Below are 19,915 nucleotides of genomic sequence, written 5' to 3' on the forward strand. Positions count from 1 at the left end.
CAGTATAAAATCTAAATGCACCATACTCATATGTTAATGTGCAGTGTGCTCAGTGCTCTGTGTTCATCCAAAGCTCACAAGAGTATCCCGTTCCTGGTCATGAGAGTATTATGATGTCCCACACATAGAAATGAAGCCCTTTTTTCATAGACTGGTGCCTGGTGATATTTGTGTTGCATAGTCTTTATGGTTTTATTAAGATTGTTTGACAATTATCGGTGTTTTGCCAACAGCCATGTGAGATCCCCAATCTGTTTAACCCCCGATACCTTTAGATGTGGCAGGACCCGTGAAGATCTGGGGTAGAATAGGTCTTCTGCAACCCATGCTTGCTGTAAAAGACGACAATGCTTGTCGTAAGAGGCGACTAATGGGATCGGGTGGTCAGGCTCGCTGACTTGGTTGATGCATGTCATTGTAACCCAATTGCGTGGATCGATGCTCATGATGTCAATCACTGGATTGCCTGATCCAGACTCGAATATTTACAGACCGCCGTCATTTAGATGGACTATTGCTGAGTGCGGAGTTAAACAACAAACAAACATGTGGCAGGGTGTACTAGTCATAATACATAGATGCCCAGGGCTCCAGATGAACTGCGTAATTGTGTAAAATATGCAAAGTATATCACTATTGCTCAATTAATTTTGAGTTGCTTGCGTACATTACAGTTCTTTATTGGCTGGTTGAATGTACTGGAATATTGCTGAATGCGGCATTAAACAACAAACAAACCAAACCAAACCAAACCAAACATGAAGGCAGCAGATATTCACAAACTTTACTGCAGTAACGGAATAATGCATAAACAAAGCACCATGTTTCGCTGATTGGTAATTAGACATGTTTATCGCTTTTGTGAGTTTAAACGACATGTTACACACTTGCGTCACACAAAAGCATTTCAAGGAGTGTGAAAATACCATATAGACTGGACGAAATGGAGTAAAACTATATTGAAAATTATCAATACCCAATGTGATGTGTGAGTAAATACTTTATGGCTTAATAGCCCATTTCTGGTGTCCCCCGCCGTGATATTGCTGGAATATTGCTAAATGTGGCATAAAACCATACTCACTCACTTACTTATGGCTTAATAAAATATCTGGAGCCCTGGCTTGCCATGGAAAACTCAGAGTCCAGCTCACAGAACCATGAGAGACCACTGACTACCCTATCTCCCCATGTGTATGCCTGCCCTATCTTCTGGTGTATTATGCCCACTTTCTTGCCATTGTTGGAATGACATGAAACTGTCTGTGAAATCCTGAACAATCAATGATATTACATTGATACAGTGTTCCCGCTAGCTTTTGAAACTGCCAGTCCCGGTGGACTGGCAACTGTAAAAATTACCAGTCCTCCCTAATTTTTGTCAGTTCCAACTTTTACATTGTCTTGATTCTTTCGACGACATCAACAATGCCGTGTACGTTCATGGCTGACAAATTCATAATGTCATCTCTGAAGTAACTTTGTGAGATTTACACGTCATTCACTCAAAGTTCAGTCACAATTTTCTCTTTTTCCCCGGAATATTTCACTTTGGTTCGAGACTACTTTACTGATTTCGCTGATGTTTTGTTCAAGAACAAAGATTTATAAGGTGCTTTATTTGCCGGTCCACAGGGACTGATGGTCACTTGAATTACCAGTCCAAGCCTAATTGTACCGGTAAAAAACTGGTAATTACCGGTAAACAGGAACACTGTGATATGACATGTTATTGGCCGCTTTGCCTAAACTTGCCAATTTCTTGGAGCAAAATAATTCTTGCTGCAGGTCAAGATAATCTTGTGTTATTTTTGTATGAAATGTGTAATGTCCTATATATGCATTTTAGGAATTGATTGCAGGAATATTGTCTTGTTCAACATTCATTTTACTGGAGAAGTTTTTAGACATGAAAGATGGACTTATATCTTCGCCGAAAACATTTCCAACTTACAATTCATCTGACAGTACGAACCTATTGTCACCATGAAATGGAATATCAAATTACGAAAAGGCAGGAAGTGATCAAAAGATTTTCATAATTTTTATATTTGCAATACTACAATGCATATTTTGTAATAAATAGCAGTAGCAGTGTGTGTAACTGGAGAAGTCTCCCCCCCCCCCCCTCATACACACACACTTTAAAACAAGAATAGTCAAAGTCTACATCATCCAGTGAAAATTCCTACTTTTATGCATCTTATGCAAATTTTGCTACTAGATCCAAACTTCACCTGTAAACATTTCAAACTCTCAAATGTTCGATTTTTTCTCACAACTGAACGAGTCTGTAATAAATAATGCAAATAATATGTTTGAAAAGACATCAGCAAAATGTCACACAGTTTGGCTGCCAGTTTTCAGAAGAGACAGGTAAATGTACAACTGATCTCAATTAAAATGATGAGAAGACATAAGTCCATCTTAAAGTTGCGCATTTAATGTCATTGTCATTCCTTGTGTTATATATGTATACCTTTCATTTTCTAGATCCATTGTGCGAGGTTGTTGCTTCCTAGACATACATGTTTCCTCACAGCTTTCATCCAATAGAATTATGTCTCCATATCTCTCATTTTCTGATTAGTCGTAGGCGGCCAGCGTCATTCTATTGTGTTTGGTCTTCACGGTCATATAGAAACACGCGCCACCGATCTTGAGTTTTTATATGTCGGCAAGTATTATATTGAGTGCCTGACAACTAGTTGTGTTTGTGTAGACCTATTGTAGTGCATGAAGGGAATGCTGTTGTTCATTATGATGTCAGTCATAATAAGCTTGTCACGTTCATGCTCATACTCACCAGTGTTTTCTGATGTTACTTTTATTTCAGTTATCAGAATTTATTTCCAATGCGTGCAATCAGTTCTTTAACTGTTTGTTTTTTAAATATATGTTTAAATCAAAGAGGAAATAGTGGTACAAGGGATAAAAACAGGAGCAAATTTAGAAAACATGTGGTAATTACCCTGCTCTCAAAGTTTACCATATTGACAATGATTGAACTTGGTGATGAGGAGGGTGGTTGTCCTGAAGATAAGAACTTAAAAAATAGGTGCATTTTAAATGCTCCACACCCTAAAGCATTGTTGCGTGGTTCTTTGGAAAGATTTAATAACAGTTGAAACAAGTCATTTCAGGTTCACAAAGTCAATTTATATGGCTCAAATCTGGTTCACAAATATTTGGATCAACACATGTGGTTTTACATGGTGGCTGACATATTTGATCTATAAAAAGTGGAATTAAATAAAAAATGGATTTAGAATGGAATAGCAAAAACAAGGAATAGCATGAATTAGTAATTGAAGGCAACATAAACAGCTATCACTTTATAACAAGCATTATTTCTCTGGTAAATGGATCTTTCATTCTCAGCTCCCTGGGGTGTGTACAACCCAAGCTTTACCTGCTTGTGGGTTTGAATCCCAGATTGGCCCGATTATGAGCTTTGACCAGTTAGCACCATACACATGCTCATAGGTATCAGGAACGTGATAAATGTCTGGCTTCACTTTTGACTTTCTTCCCTCACTAAGCTTAAGCCCCCATGAAGATCAGGGTTAGGGTTGATTTTCAGCAACCAACGCTTGTTGTAAGAGGTGACTAAGGGGATCGGGTGGTCTGACTTGTTGATTCGGTTGATGTATGTCATCGTATCCAATTACGTAGATCGATCGATCCAGTCAATCACTGGATTGTCTGGTCCAGACTGGACTATTTAAAGACCACTCTCATGTTGCTGAGTGCAGCATTTAAGAACACACAAACAAACACTGGGATTAAGTTTAATGACATAATGAAATACTGGTCAAGTAGTGTTATTCTCCCTCACTCACTCTGTATCATTCTCAATGACATCAGCCTCATATGCTGGTCATGCTAACATGGATGAAGGATGTCATTATCAATAGGCCTCATTTGAATACAATTTTGCAACAGAAAAGGTCCCAAGTACCCCATGCTTGTCCTCAGAACTGTCTTAATCTGGCTGGGTCTGTTAATTACATTGTGTGACCTGGGTCATGTTCCAGAAGCGATCGGGGTCACGGGTGGCCCAGTCATCTAAGGCGCCGCGATTTGCTGTGCAGAGTTGCATCCCCTGTGCACGCCAGAAACCTATGATTGTGGGATCGAATCGTGGTTCGCCCCAATTATGTTTTTAGGTTTGTCAGCACCATGCCTGTGCTCGTTGGTTTCACCGAAGTGGTAAACGTCTGAGACCTGAATCACTTCGGACTTTCTTCCCACATTAAGCTGACACGCCGCGATGTAACTGTAATATTGTTAAAAGTGGCGTTAAACCGAACTCACTCACTCACTCACTCACTCACTCACTCACTCACTCACTCACTCCAAAAGCGATCTTACCACTGAGATGGTCTTATCTGCCATTCATTGACTTATGATAGTCAAAGTGCTATGATTGCTTTAGTTATAATGTGGAGATACTGTGGATCATTGCTCTTGATAGCGCTACGTGCCTAGTTTTAAGCTTCACGCCCTTAACAGATGTGGGTAGATGGACAGACAAAGAACATAGAAAAATAAAATTGTTGTTGCATTACTATGACGACTATGTTACAATTAATGGGGTCACAGAGACCTTAAAGATTCTGCAATAGTATATATGTATCTTGGGACCTTCTAAATCTTTAAGGGGCAGTCGGGTAGCCTAGTGGTTAAAGCATTCCTTCGTCATGCCAAAGACCCGGGTTTGATTCCTGACATGAGTACTATGTGTGAAGCCCATTTCTGGTGTCCCCCGCAATGATATTGCTGGAATATTGCTAAAAGCGGCGTAAAACCATACTACCCCAACACCCTTTTTCTAATAGAACTGGGGAGTACAGAGGTTGGAGTTAGCCACGATGACAATCACCCAGATAGTTCTCCCGAACAGAAAACAACACAATATGAACAAATCATTTACATTTCTGTAATATTTTGAATGGTTATGTATCTTTCTCATTTCCTGTAATCATTAAGCAGTTAAGTTTGTCCTATGATTATTTATTTATGCATTCATTTCTTATTGATGAATGTCTCTGAGTTTTCCTGTGGCTATTGTACTCTGGTGTTACGGTGTTACCAGGTCCACAATGTCAACTTGTGACGTCATCTCTCTCTCGCTCTCTTGCATGAGAACATGCTGAGACAGCTTTCTTGTGTCGCTCAGCTCTCTGCTAGCAGGGATGCAACCAGTCTGCTGGTCCTGGTCCATTTGTTAAAGATATACTGAGGACTAGTAGAATTTCAGGCGTGTTGATTAAAATCCTTATCACCATTCAGACTTATGTCTTCAGCAACCCATGCTTGTCATAAGAGGCGGCTGTGCTTGTCATAAGAGGCGGCTGTGCTTGTTATAAGAGACGGCTGTGCTTGTCATAAGAGGCGGCTGTGCTTGTCATAAGAGGCGGCTGTGCTTGTCATTAGAGACGGCTGTGCTTGTCATAAGAGACGGCTGTGCTTGTCATTAGAGACGGCTGTGCTTGTCATAAGAGGCGGCTGTGCTTGTCATAAGAGGCGGCTGTGCTTGTCATAAGAGACGGCTGTGCTTGTCATAATAGGTGACTGTGCTTGTCATAAGAGGCGGCTGTGCTTGTCATAAGAGGCGGCTGTGCTTGTCATAAGAGGCGACTGTGCTTGTCATAAGAGGCAGCTGTGCTTGTCATAAGAGACAGCTGTGCTTGTCATAATAGGCAACTGTGCTTGTCATAAGAGACGGCTGTGCTTGTCATAAGAGGCGGCTGTGCTTGTCATAAGAGACGACTATGCTTGTCATAAGAGGTGGCTGTGCTTGTCATTAGAGACGGCTGTGCTTGTCATAAGAGACGGCTGTGCTTGTCATAAGAGGCAGCTAACAGGATTTTGATCAGGCTTGCTGGTTGGTGTATGTCATTGTATCCCAGTTGCGTGTGTTGATGCTCATGGTGTCAATCACTGGATTGTCTGGTCCCAACTCGATTATTTTCAGACCGTCATTATATAGCTGGAATATTGCTGAGGGTGGCATTAAACATAAAACAAAAGATTAATGTGTTGGATTAATTTGCATCCCTGCCAAGAACCTGTCTCTGACATTGTTTGCATGGCTCTCTGTGAGCAATGTTATATTTCTGTAAAGGGAAAAGTGCAATGTGAGTTAATATTGTTGATTATGAAATTACTTAAATGTGTTAAGATTATTGTTACATCAACATGATCATGTTTAAATAATGGTACATTGTTAGGATAGTTACATTGAAATATACGGTAATATACAGTGAACCTTGTTAATCCAGATACCATACATTCTAGACAGTTACCATTGGGAGCATCTATATATCAGTAAAAAAATGATTTGTTGAACTTTGGAACTTTGTCCAAACAATTTCATTGGAAATGTGCATTCTGAAGATCTAGGTTAGTTTTTAGTCTTGTTGTAAGTGACGACTAACCAGAAAGGATAGTCAGACTCACTGACTTGGTTGATGCATGTCGTTGCATCCCAATGATTGTCTGGTCCAGACAGGGTTATTTACAGACAGTTGTCGTATAGATAGAATATTGCTGAGTGCAATGTTAAACAACAAACAAGACAAACAAACACTAGAACAGGTAGTCTCTGGATTAATAAAGCTTCACTGTATGAATTCTGCAGGTATCACAACTTGAGAGCATGAGAGACTGTCCTTAGTCTGTTGTTTCAAACCAGAACCAAGGATAGAAATAGGGTGTGTTTAGTGCTAGCCTACTGGTTAAGGTAGTAGCTCACCGTGACATAGACCTGGGTTCAATTCTCCCGATGGATGTGTAAAACCCATTCTTGGTGTCTGCTGTTGTGATACGGTAGGGAAGTGCCCCAGGAGATCTCAGATTTAAAGCATTGATACAGTATCCGAAAGACCAGGAAATACCAATTTGTCATAATGGTAGAAGGCTGTTCTTTAAATCAGAGACAAGACAAGGAGCTGTTTGTGGCACTAGACAGTTCATCCTTGACGATACAGTGCATTATTCCTCCATTTTCCATGACCACCTAGTGTGCTAGTGGACAGAGCATCAGCCCAGAGAGTAGAAGGTTTTGTGGTTTCTCGGCCTGATACCAAAACCTTTTAAAAATGGTACTTGTTATTACCCTGCCTGGCGCTTGGCATTAAAGGGATAAAGTGGGAACTGGTCGTCTTGGAGTCAGTATTCTGTCCTGACTGGGGTGGCGTTCCCCCATCCGCATCTCCATCACCCTTTTTACTAACCTAGCACAGAATTTCTCTCACTTAAAGAGATGTTTGATGTTATTAGTGTCATGCTATTTGATAAAAAAAAATTGCTTTGTCAATCATTTATTTAGTTATGTGGAAGTCAATCTGCCATTGAGTTAAAACTGCAGCTGGCTTCGTGAATCACTGATAGCGATGTAGACATAGAATTTTATAACATTTTTTTATTGTACAAGAGGGTCTATGTTAGTAGTAGGAGACATGATAATAATAAATATTTTCATCTTTATTTCAATTCTTTTCCAGCTGCATTTCAGTATCGGCGGCGGGCCCGTAAAATAAAAAAAAAAAAAGTGTGGCGATTAGGTATTTAGCAATATAGATTAAATTTATAATACACTGGATGATCAAGGATGACTTGTATAATCAAAACCAGCTATCAATGTTCAGAAGAGATGTTCCATTGCGGTACCATTTATCTTTACTTTGGTCACCATAGGCAGGGATCGATTTAACTGCTAGCCCATCGGTCCATGGAAAGGGCTTGCTGAAATGTAAAGTAGATGGCCCATAGGGCTAGTCAATTTCACCCCTTCTCCGTGTTTTTTTGTTTTTTTTATATGGATCATCTCGGTAAAATGACAACCAGCCACCATTTTTTATGTTGTATACAACAGCATCTTTGTTTGCTCATAAATCAACATGAAATGAGCGAAATGGAAGCTCGGAGTGCAGGAAAAACGGTTTTAGGGGTGAGGAGTTCTAACATTTTCAGGGGCGGTCGGGTAGCCTAGTGGTTAAAGCGTTCGCTCGTCACGCTGAAGACCCGGGTTCGATTCCCGACATGGGTACAATGTGTGAAGCCCATTTCTGGTGTCCCCCGTCGTGATATTGCTGGAATATTGCTAAAAGTGGTGTAAAACCATACTCACTCACTCACTCACTCTAACATTTTCAGAGCTCAGCTATGTGGCTACACCTCAAGTTTGGCCACTTCGTGTCCTCCACCATTTCGTTTTATCCAGTTAGATTGGAGAAGGGCCAGTAACTTTTAAAAGAAGCAAGCCCTGCTGGCAACATACAAATTTGTAGTTAAATCTACCGCTGTTAGAATGTGGACAGTCAGACACACAAATATTCACATAGAATATTAACATTCTACTGATGATGCCTTGAATTAGAGCATGTTCTCTGAAGCGTGTGGTGTTTGCATGCTGTCCCCAGTGTAGAACTAACTGACTGACTTCTCCAGTGGAGTCAACTCTGCTTGGTCTGCTAAAGCTTTTGACATGCTGTTCCTGTAACCAACACTAACTGTACTGTTGTCAATAATGAGACTTTGCCATCCTCTGTGGATTCAGGTTCTTGAGTTGTCTGATTGGAGTGACTTATTTCAGCAATCTCATTAAAATCAGATCTTAGTTAGTGTTATTGCTAAACAAAGATCTGAGGACATCCCATTACGGGTCACGTCAGAACGACCTTTCATCTGACCAATTAAAGCGTCGCTTACCAGATCATGAAAGTAACAGTCGGAATGTGTTTTCTAATCATGCAACCTCGAAAACGTTAACACAGGGTATTCCGAACAACAGTTACGGCCTGTATGACTGGTTCCGTCAAAATTATCGTCTATCTCTCGCTTCCATGGTATAAACATTTGAACGGAGGAGGCCTTGCACAGTACGTGGGAAGCACTACCTTACAATCGCAACCATTTCTTAGACAATCCGGAATGTCCGTTTTCAAAATTTTAATCGAGAACTGTGTCAACATATTTCTCAAGTCTGAAATGGAAGTTGCCAGGTTGAAACGAGTGCTGTAAAGCTCGAGAAAGCTGCTTTCTAATTGGCTGATGTCGACTTCTTGTTAGTCGTTTCATTGGTTGGTCAAAGTTTACAAAAGTTCGTTCTGACGTGACCCGTAATGGGATGTCCTCAGATCTTTGTGTAGCGGCAGCGAGAACTCAGATCTGATTTTAATGACATTGCTTTTTTCAGTTGATAATATGCTTAGATGTTTAGGCATTGACGATTGAAATGTTAAATGAGTGATATCCTTCCTTTAGCCATCATTTAAACATGAATAGTAAGTTTACCTAACAAACTTTTATAGACTATCCCAAGCATTGGTGTGATTATTTATTTGCCTATTTCAAAGTTTGTACACAGGCATTGAATATATGCTTATTTTAAAAATAATTATGATGTGTCGGGTAATAAGATTATGTCCATCACATTCTTTGTTTGTGTTTTGGTGTGTGTCTTAAACAACGAGACCCGTTCCACAACATGATCTTAGCACTAAGGTGATCATAATTTCCATACTTTAGCATAGGCTTATAATCGTCGTAGCGCTAAGATCGCTTTGTGGAACAGGGCCCTGATCTGTATGGTCTGTAAATGTTGGTCAGAAATGCTTCCATCATCATTCAGTGTCTTTCAGGGTAGAAAAGTCCTCGTATTGAGTGCCAATGACATGGTTAAAGTCATCATGGCAGGTTAGAATGAACATGCAGAACGGCACACTTCATATCATATTTGGGGCGGTCGGGAAGCCTAGTGGTTAAAGCGTTCACTCGTCACGCCGATGACCCGGGTTCGATTCCCGACAAGGGTACAATGTGTGAAGCCCATTTCTGGTGTCCCCTGCCGTGATATTGCTGGAATATTGCTAAAAGCGGCGTAAAACCATACTCACTCACTCACTCATATCATATTTCTTCATATCATATATATAATACCTATGATGACATTTATTATATAAAGCAAGTAATAAATAGTAAAATGGACAAATACATGGAAACTGCATACCATATAAATGTGCTTATGGAGCTGAATTCTCAATAAAATTTGTCTCCTTGCGAACTAAAGTTCCTAATGGCACACCTAAATGGCTTTACAGGTGCCCTTTGGCACACGTAAATAAAACAAAAACAATTATTTCTGTCAGTTTGGGTGGAACTTAGATATGTTAGATAGTCACAGTAACTAAACTTCCTATAGTATTGCAAATACTGTCATAAGGTGAACAGAATCAGTGTTCCCGCTGGCTTTTGAAAGCACCAGTCCTGGTCGACTGGCAACACTTAAAATTACCAGTCCCCCCTAATTTTTGTCAGTCCCAACTTTCGGCTAATAAATAAACATATGAAAATTACCTGGCTTTAATTCTTTTGACATTATGTTCGATTGCAAAGACGTCATCTCTGAATTAACCTAGTAAGATCTACTCATCATTTACACAAAGTTCAGTCACATTTTATGCCCTTTTTTTTTTTATATTTCTGGATGACGTCGCTACGAATATATACTTAACCTCATACCAAAGCGAAATGTTATTTCCTTGTACTACAAATGGACAACGGGAAACCCTGATGGTAACAGACATCCTGACTTCAATAAAAAAAATACTTATTTGAATATCGCCAGTGTTTTGTTCAACAACAAAAATTCATATGGTACTCTATTAGCCGGTCCACAGGGACTGGCAGTCACATGAATTACCAGTCCATGCCTAATTTTAGCGGTAAGAAACTGGTCAATACCGGTAAACGGGAACACTGAGAATGCCAGCATATATAGGAATCATATCATTTAATCAGGCTTCACAATAGTAACATCACCATTGTGTTCCTTGTTCCACTAAGCTCATCTGTTCCTTGTCATTCACATACCGTATTCAACGTAATAAGCGCCCTGGGCACTCTCAAAATTACAAATAGGGGGCTCTTATTAGAATAAAAATTTGGTGAAAAAATAAAAACAGAGTTGAAAGATTGTAAATTTCGTGGTTTATGCTGACAGCCTGGATGATACAAAAGAAAAGTCTGTGCATATTATACACGACAGATATATGTTTCCAGAAATTAATTGCCCGTAATTCAGGGTGCATATAACACACGAGTGCGTATTATACATGAATAAATAAGTCTTGTGTACATTAATCAATCGGAAGTTATGCTAATTGGGATTGTTCCCTAGACAATATATTGGCAAATATCGCTGTGGGCGCTTATTAGAGCGGGGCGCTTATTACGTCGAATACGGTATATATCATCCATGACGTGGGTGTTTGATTTCATGTAATCTGTGATTGGTCTACATTCATCTCCTATTCATTGTATGTTGCTGTTCCAATGTGCAACTATTTAAATGAGACTCGAGCCAGACAGGGATTTATCTATGCTTTCTCAGAGACCGATATTCGGACTCATATCATAGTCAAGTCAGCAGTAGATTTTGGTAAAAAATCCCAAATTGGAATTAAAGATGTCCCAGTTCAGATTATAATATGTTTTGGCTTTGCAAATGTGACTTGTTTGACATTATAACGTCAGTTTGTCAACATCATAGAATGCACTGCTACAATATACGAACCTTACAGAAATTCCCAATTTTGGACAATTTGTCTTTTAAGAATTCTAATTTGTCTGATGCTGAAAAGATGATTTTGTGAGGGAGTCTGCTCCTGGCTGTAAACCTTACACAAAAGATGTGTAACATTAATTGTAAACATAAGACTGATTTGAAAAATTGACATGCTAAGTTTTGTCCAATAAATACTGTCCAATATGGTGGAACATTCACTTCGGCGTATGTGTTTGCATATTTCCATAACATACTTAACAGTTCTATGGTTATCGGTGACCTTTCAGAATGATCAATGGTGTTTTTGATAAATTACAGAAACATGTGATCATTGATATCCATTATTTAAATTTCAAACCATACCCAAAATAACGCAGTAAATGGTGATTAAATCAAATGTCAAATGTCAACTATTGAATATTTACAATGAACCTAATTTTCAGAGGCCATGTACAGTAAGTTTTCTTTGCCCAAAATGACTGATGTTTCCACAGAACAGAGAACGCCAGGTGGAATTCACAACTGTGAAGTGTCTTCAGACCTTCACGTGTGATGTAGTGTCAGTTTTATTGGACTTCAGGGTTGAAGGACTCATATGTCCCCATGGCATCCATGGAGTTAAAAGCCTAGATAAATCCCACTCACTGTAACGTTTTCTAGGCTACATAATCACCTGGTTACATCTGTCTCAGGTAACTCTCTGTACACATTTCCTACATAATCACTTGGTTACATTTGTCTCAGGTAACTCTCTGTACACATTTCCTACATTATCACCTGGTTACATCTGTCTCGGGTAACTCTCTGTACACGTTTCCTACATAATCACCCGGTGACATCCGTCTCGGGTAACTCTCTGTACACGTTTCCTACATAATCACCTGGTTACATCCGTCTCGGGTAACTCTCTGTACACATTTCCTACATAATCACCTGGTTACACCCGTATTGGGTAACTCTCTGTACACGTTTCTTACATAATCACCTGGTTACATCCGTCTCGGGTAACTCTCTGTACACGTTTCCTACATAATCACCCGGTTACATCCGTCTCGGGTAACTCTCTGTACACATTTCCTACATAATCACCCGGTTACATCCGTCTCGGGTAACTCTCTGTACACGTTTCCTACATAATCACCTGGTTACATCCGTCTCGGGTAACTCTCTGTACACGTTTCCTACATAATCACCCGGTGACATCCGTCTCGGGTAACTCTCTGTACACATTTCCTACATAATCACCCGGTTACATCCGTCTCGGGTAACTCTCTGTACACGTTTCCTACATAATCACCTGGTTACATCCGTCTCGGGTAACTCTCTGTACACATTTCCTACATAATCACCCAGTTACATCCGTCTCGGGTAACTCTCTGTACACATTTCCTACATAATCACCTGGTTACATTTGTCTCAGGTAACTCTCTGTACACATTTCCTACATAATCACCCGGTTACATCCGTCTCGGGTAACTCTCTGTACACGTTTCCTACATAATCACCTGGTTACATCCGTCTCGGGTAACTTTCTGTACACATTTCCTACATAATCACCCGGTTACATCCGTCTCGGGTAACTCTCTGTACACGTTTCTTACATAATCACCTGGTTACATCCGTCTCGGGTAACTCTCTGTACACGTTTCCTACATAATCACCCGGTGACATCCGTCTCGGGTAACTCTCTGTACACGTCTCCTACATAATCACCCGGTGACATCCGTCTCGGGTAACTCTCTGTACACATTTCCTACATAATCACCCGGTGACATCCGTCTCGGGTAACTCTCTGTACACATTTCCTACATAATCACCCGGTTACATCCGTCTCGGGTAACTCTCTGTACACATTTCCTACATAATCATCTGGTTACATCCGTCTCGGGTAACTCTCTGTACACATTTCCTACATAATCACCTGGTGACATCCGTCTCGGGTAACTCTCTGTACACATTTCCTACATAATCACCCGGTTACATCCGTCTCGGGTAACTCTCTGTACACATTTCCTACATAATCACCCGGTTACATCCGTCTCGGGTAACTCTCTGTACACATTTCCTACATAATCACCCGGTGACATCCGTCTCAGGTAACTCTCTGTACACGTTTCCTACATAATCACCTGGTTACATCCGTCTCGGGTGACTCTCTGTACACATTTCCTACATAATCACCTGGTGACATCCGTCTCGGGTGACTCTCTGTACACATTTCCTACATAATCACCCGGTTACATCCGTCTCGGGTAACTCTCTGTACACATTTCCTACATAATCACCCGGTTACATCTGTCTCGGGTAACTCTCTGTACACATTTCCTACATAATCACCCAGTTACATCCGTCTCGGGTAACTCTCTGTACACATTTCCTACATAATCACCCGGTTACATCCGTCTCGGGTAACTCTCTGTACACATTTCCTACATAATCACCTGGTTACATCCGTCTCGGGTAACTCTCTGTACACATTTCCTACATAATCACCCAGTGACATCCGTCTCGGGTAACTCTCTGTACACGTTTCCTACATAATCACCTGGTTACATCCGTCTCGGGTGACTCTCTGTACACATTTCCTACATAATCACCTGGTGACATCCGTCTCGGGTGACTCTCTGTACACATTTCCTACATAATCACCCGGTTACATCCGTCTCGGGTAACTCTCTGTACACATTTCCTACATAATCACCCGGTTACATCTGTCTCGGGTAACTCTCTGTACACATTTCCTACATAATCACCCAGTTACATCCGTCTCGGGTAACTCTCTGTACACATTTCCTACATAATCACCCGGTTACATCCGTCTCGGGTAACTCTCTGTACACATTTCCTACATAATCACCTGGTTACATCCGTCTCGGGTAACTCTCTGTACACATTTCCTACATAATCACCCGGTAACATCCGTCTCGGGTAACTCTCTGTACACATTTCCTACATAATCAGCCGGTAACATCCGTCTCGGGTAACTCTCTGTACACATTTCCTACATAATCACCTGGTTACATCCGTCTCGGGTAACTCTCTGTACACATTTCCTACATAATCACCCGGTTACATCCGTCTCGGGTAACTCTCTGTACACATTTCCTACATAATCACCCGGTTACATCTGTCTCGGGTAACTCTCTGTACACATTTCCTACATAATCACCCGGTTACATCCGTCTCGGGTAACTCTCTGTACACATTTCCTACATAATCACCCGGTTACATCCGTCTCGGGTGACTCTCTGTACACATTTCCTACATAATCACCCGGTGACATCCGTCTCGGGTGACTCTCTGTACACATTTCCTACATAATCACCCGGTGACATCCGTCTCGGGTGACTCTCTGTACACATTTCCTACATAATCACCCGGTGACATCCGTCTCGGGTAACTCTCTGTACACATTTCCTACATAATCACCTGGTTACATCCGTCTCGGGTAACTCTCTGTACACATTTCCTACATAATCACCCGGTTACATCCGTCTCGGGTAACTCTCTGTACACATTTCCTACATAATCACCCGGTTACATCTTTCCTACATAATCACCCGGTTACATCCGTCTCGGGTAACTCTCTGTACACATTTCCTACATAATCACCCGGTTACATCCGTCTCGGGTGACTCTCTGTACACATTTCCTACATAATCACCCGGTGACATCCGTCTCGGGGGGACTCTCTGTACACATTTCCTACATAATCACCCGGTGACATCCGTCTCGGGTGACTCTCTGTACACATTTCCTACATAATCACCCAGTGACATCCGTCTCGGGTAACTCTCTGTACACATTTCCTACATAATCACCTGGTTACATCCGTCTCGGGTAACTCTCTGTACACATTTCCTACATAATCACCTGGTTACATCCGTCTCAGGTAACTCTCTGTACACATTTCCTACATAATCACCTGGTTACATCCGTCTCGGGTAACTCTTTGTACACATTTCCTACATAATCACCTGGTTACATCCGTCTCGGGTAACTCTCTGTACACACTTCCTACATAATCACCTGGTTACATCCGTCTCGGGTAACTCTTTGTACACATTTCCTACATAATCACCTGGTTACATCCGTCTCGGGTAACTCTCTGTACACATTTCCTACATAATCACCTGGTAACATCCGTCTCGGGTAACTCTCTGTACACATTTCCTACATAATCACCTGGTTACATCCGTCTCGGGTAACTCTCTGTACACATTTCCTACATAATCACCCGGTGACATCCGTCTCGGGTAACTCTCTGTACACATTTCCTACATAGTCACCTGGTTACATCTGTCTCGGGTAACTCTCTGTACACGTTTCCTACATAATCACCTGTTTACATCTGTCTCAGGTAACTCTCTGTACACGTTTCCTACATAGTCACCTGGTTACAACTGTCTCAGGTAACTTTATGTCACGTGGGGCGCTCGGGTAGCCTAGTGGTTAAAGCGTTCGCTCGTCACGCTGAAGACCCGGGTTCGATTCCCGACATGGGTACAATGTGTGAAGCCCATTTCTGTTGTCCCCCGCCGTGATATTGCTGATATTTTGCTAAAAGCGGCGTAAAACCATACTCACTCACTCACTCACTCACTCACTCACTCACTCACTCACTCTATGTCACGTGTTCCTCATCATCAGTGGCTTCTGCAACATTTGACAAATTGTCCGTATGGTTGTTTATCCACATGTTTAGAGGCTCCACATTATTTAGTAGTTTTGAAACAGTTGACCTGCAGATCTTGTGTTAATGTTAATTTTATGCAAAGATTGTTATTAATCTGAATGTTTAAGTGTATGTTTTATTGAAATGTATGTTTATTTCAGCCATATTAAGCTGCTATGTCTGTGAAAAAGATGAAAAACTGGATCATTTCCAGCTTCGAGATTGTTGAGATTGGCTTTCACACAATGTTTAAGCTCACTGCAGCTTGAAAAGAAATTTTTAAAATATATATTTATTTTTTATGTTCACGTTTTTCATGAATTGGGAATTCAAGTTATCTTCAACTGACTGATATGAAATAAATGCCTTCTACAATTGATGGTCCGTCATGAAGATCCTGGTTAGAATTGGTCTTTATCTCATGTTTGTCATGAGAGGTGACTAGCCGGATCGGGTGATCAGGCTCGCTGACTTGGTTGATGCATGTCATTGTATCCCAATTGCATAGATTGATGCTCATGATGTCAATCACTGGATTGTCTGGTCCAGACTTTACTATTTACTCACCGCTGTCATATAGCTGGAATATTGCTGAGTGTGGCATTACACAACAAACAAACAAACAAACAAACCACTTATAGTGATGGGACAGTGAGGGGTTAACAGCTGTGTCTGTGTTTGTAGGTGCCCGGAAGAACCATGCAGCCGGTACGAGCCTCGTCAAGGACTACATGAGGAAGAGGAACCTTATTCTGTCCCTTGTGGTATGTCACAAACTGAGATCCCCTGTGGGGATTCTAGGATAGGATTGGTCCACCGTAGGGCTGGGATGGGTAACTCGGGTACCCGGGTCGGGTAGGTACTGAGTAGGACCCGGGTACCCACAGGACTACCCGGACCCTTGGTTAGTCACGTGATTATATTATTTAATGGCAAAAATTATCTAGAACTCTATGGTTACACTATAAGTGATATATGTTCACATTTCTTTCTGACTTTGCGCACATTCCTTCTGACTTTATATGTTTGCATAATGATAAAACATCAGTCAACATCAGTGTATGCATGACCAGATCGGTTTATACGTCTACCCATAATAATAACTTTATTGATAATTTATAACAATAATGGCTCTAGTCGTGGCAACTTCCAAACTTTCGGGAAGTTGTGATCTCTCGGACCGTCATTCAGGCGATGTTTCTGACAGATCACGATCTGAAAAATACTATCATGAAAGTGTATCCCGTGGATAAGCCGACCCCTTTCTACAGAATCTTTTTTCTGGTCCTCAAAATTCGGCTTATACGCGGTCATATACGGTATCTAAATTTAATTTGACAGGAGTACGGTCAAACTATTCCCAATCGGACATGTTTTACCTGTCTCTTGAGACCTACAGCGGGTAGGGTCAGGTTCCAGCCTCATTCCAGCCCTAGTCCCCAGCAACCCATGCTGGTCGTAAGAGGCAACTTATCAGGTTGAGTGGCTCATGAGTGTGTCATCGTACCCTAGTGGTGGATCGTTGCTCATAATATCAATCAGTGGTTTGTCTAGCCCAGAGTCAGTTATTTACAGGCCACTGTCATGTACTTGGAGTGAGTTACAAAATAGAATGTGAGGAATAGATTGTCTTCTGCCTCACATGTATGAAACAAATTGGCCTTGGCGCTTCGAAGATTACACAGTGATTTATTTCTTGTGTGGGCGGTCAGGTAGCCCACTGATTTAAGCATTCGCTCGTCTAACCGAAGACCCAGGTTTGATTCCTGACATGGGTACAATGTGTGAAGCCCATTTCTGGTGTCCCCTGCTGTGATATTGCTGGAATATTGCTAAAAGCAGTGTAAAACCATACTCACTCACTCACTCACTCACTTATTTCTTGTGGCCAAATCATGTCATTTTACAGAGAAAAATGGTAATAGTTGTGAGGAACAAGCAGTCGTTGTGATGGTTATTGAGAACTGATGATGATATGCTGTGTGTTGTGTGTTGTCATCAGCCTTCATACAAGGGAGTATGCACAATTCCCGTAACAGCCACACACCAGGCCTGAACAGAGACAAGCATTTGACCTGACCTGTCACCATTGACAAAACACACGTCAGAGGTCACTTGCTGATGTGTTCACACAATAAGCATACCTGTCAACATAGATTTTCTGATATTGCATAATTTGTTGGGAAAATATAGTTGAATTACGTAATTACGTAAATTATCACAGTTATGATTAATAATTATTATTTCTTGTGGGGTTTGAATATGTTTCATTTTGTTAAGTGTGTTTGTTACTTAAGTGTGTGTGGGTAGGGGGCAGACTTATGTAGGTGATGGGGGCGTCATAATATTTCACTTTTGTAGGCGATAGGAGTGTCATAATTTTATTCGTTTGTAGTGGGAAGAGGGTGTCATAATATTACACTGCTGTAGTGGAAAAGGGGGCAGTGTCTGAAACTCAGCAGAGTAAACTGAGAGCCTTAAGGACCAGCACATATAAAAAATTGTGGGCCCAAGCGTTTTAGCTGAAGCATTTTAACACGCACTCACGCATGCATGTCGCTATGTAAGTGCAATAATCTTGAATGTGACCTCACCTATTGTCATGTACCTGAAGCCTCAGTGACCAATGACTGACCATCTCTGTGACAGTCCAGCACTGTGGATGCCCTCATCACCCACCACAACCCCCTGGAGCTGCCCGAGATGAAGATCCCCGACGAGGAGAAGATCACTGCCTGGAGGATGTCGCCGTTCACGGAGAAACAGTGGCGGGAGACGGCCAGGATAGCGTGGGACATTTCCCCAGCCCTCGCCGTCTTTCTTCCTTCTCGGTAAGTTGACAAGTAAGCACAATATTCTGTTTGTAGTAATGTCTGATAAATGTGTAGCAGGGCTTGGAATCATCCCACAGGTGACATACTTACCATGTCAGCTTGTTGATAGGATTAACCTCTTTGGTCACGTGGACAAGGCATCCGACCTTGGATCGGAAGTTCCTCGGTTTCAAATCTCATCATGGGATTCAAAAATTTTATTGCTGCTACAAAGAGTTAATGCATTTCTAATCAGCAATTTTTTATCTGAGTTATGTAATCAGGCACTAGATTCATAAATCCTGTCACCTGGTGGTTGTCTTGATAGTAATAATTGCACTTGTTCAAATAAGTTTGGCATCCTTTGTGAATGTTTGCACAATCCAAATACTACAGACCCGTGAAGATTCCGGGGTAGAATAGGTCTTCAGCAACCCATGGTTGCCGTAAAGGGTGACTATGCTTGTCGTAAAAGGCGACTAACAGGATCGGGTGGTCAGGCTTGCTGACTTGGTTGATGCATGTCATTGTATCCCAATTGCGTGGATCGATGCTCATGATATTAATCACTGGATTGTCTGGTCCAGACTAAATTATTTACAGACCGCCGTCATATAGCTGGAATATTGCTGAGTGCGGCGTTAAACAACAAACAAACAAAAGGTATTTTTCTAGATCTGTTAGGAGGCTGATATTTGGTTCAAAGCCTGCAACACTTATAAGCAAAAATACCCAAATTGGAATTTCAAATTTTCGAGCTAAATAACAATCTTTTTCCTAAAATTTCCTAGCAAGGACACTATTTTTGGAATCTTGGATAGACTTCTGTTTTAGTGTGTCTAATGTACACCC

The 19,915-nt window shown here is 41.2% G+C and overlaps 1 protein-coding gene across 3 annotated transcripts in view; it reads left to right on the forward strand.

The window, feature by feature from the left end:
• The window catches only part of LOC124137851 (phosphatidylinositol 4-kinase alpha-like), an 82,635-nt gene that overhangs the window by 45,551 nt on the left and 17,169 nt on the right, over positions 1 to 19,915 (forward strand). For 2 of the 3 annotated variants that reach the window (XM_046504326.2, XM_046504328.2), the window contains 3 exons: positions 2,591 to 2,677; positions 16,935 to 17,014; positions 18,900 to 19,081. In XM_046504326.2, coding sequence (XP_046360282.2) covers positions 2,591 to 2,677; positions 16,935 to 17,014; positions 18,900 to 19,081 — 349 coding nt within the window. The remainder of the gene's footprint in view (positions 1 to 2,590; positions 2,678 to 16,934; positions 17,015 to 18,899; positions 19,082 to 19,915) is intronic. The other variant, XM_046504327.2, reaches the window with a different exon arrangement.

This window comes from Haliotis rufescens, unplaced genomic scaffold (genome assembly GCF_023055435.1).
Source record: "Haliotis rufescens isolate VD_foot unplaced genomic scaffold, xgHalRufe1.0.p SCAF_138, whole genome shotgun sequence".
NCBI classification, from domain to species: domain Eukaryota; kingdom Metazoa; phylum Mollusca; class Gastropoda; order Lepetellida; family Haliotidae; genus Haliotis; species Haliotis rufescens.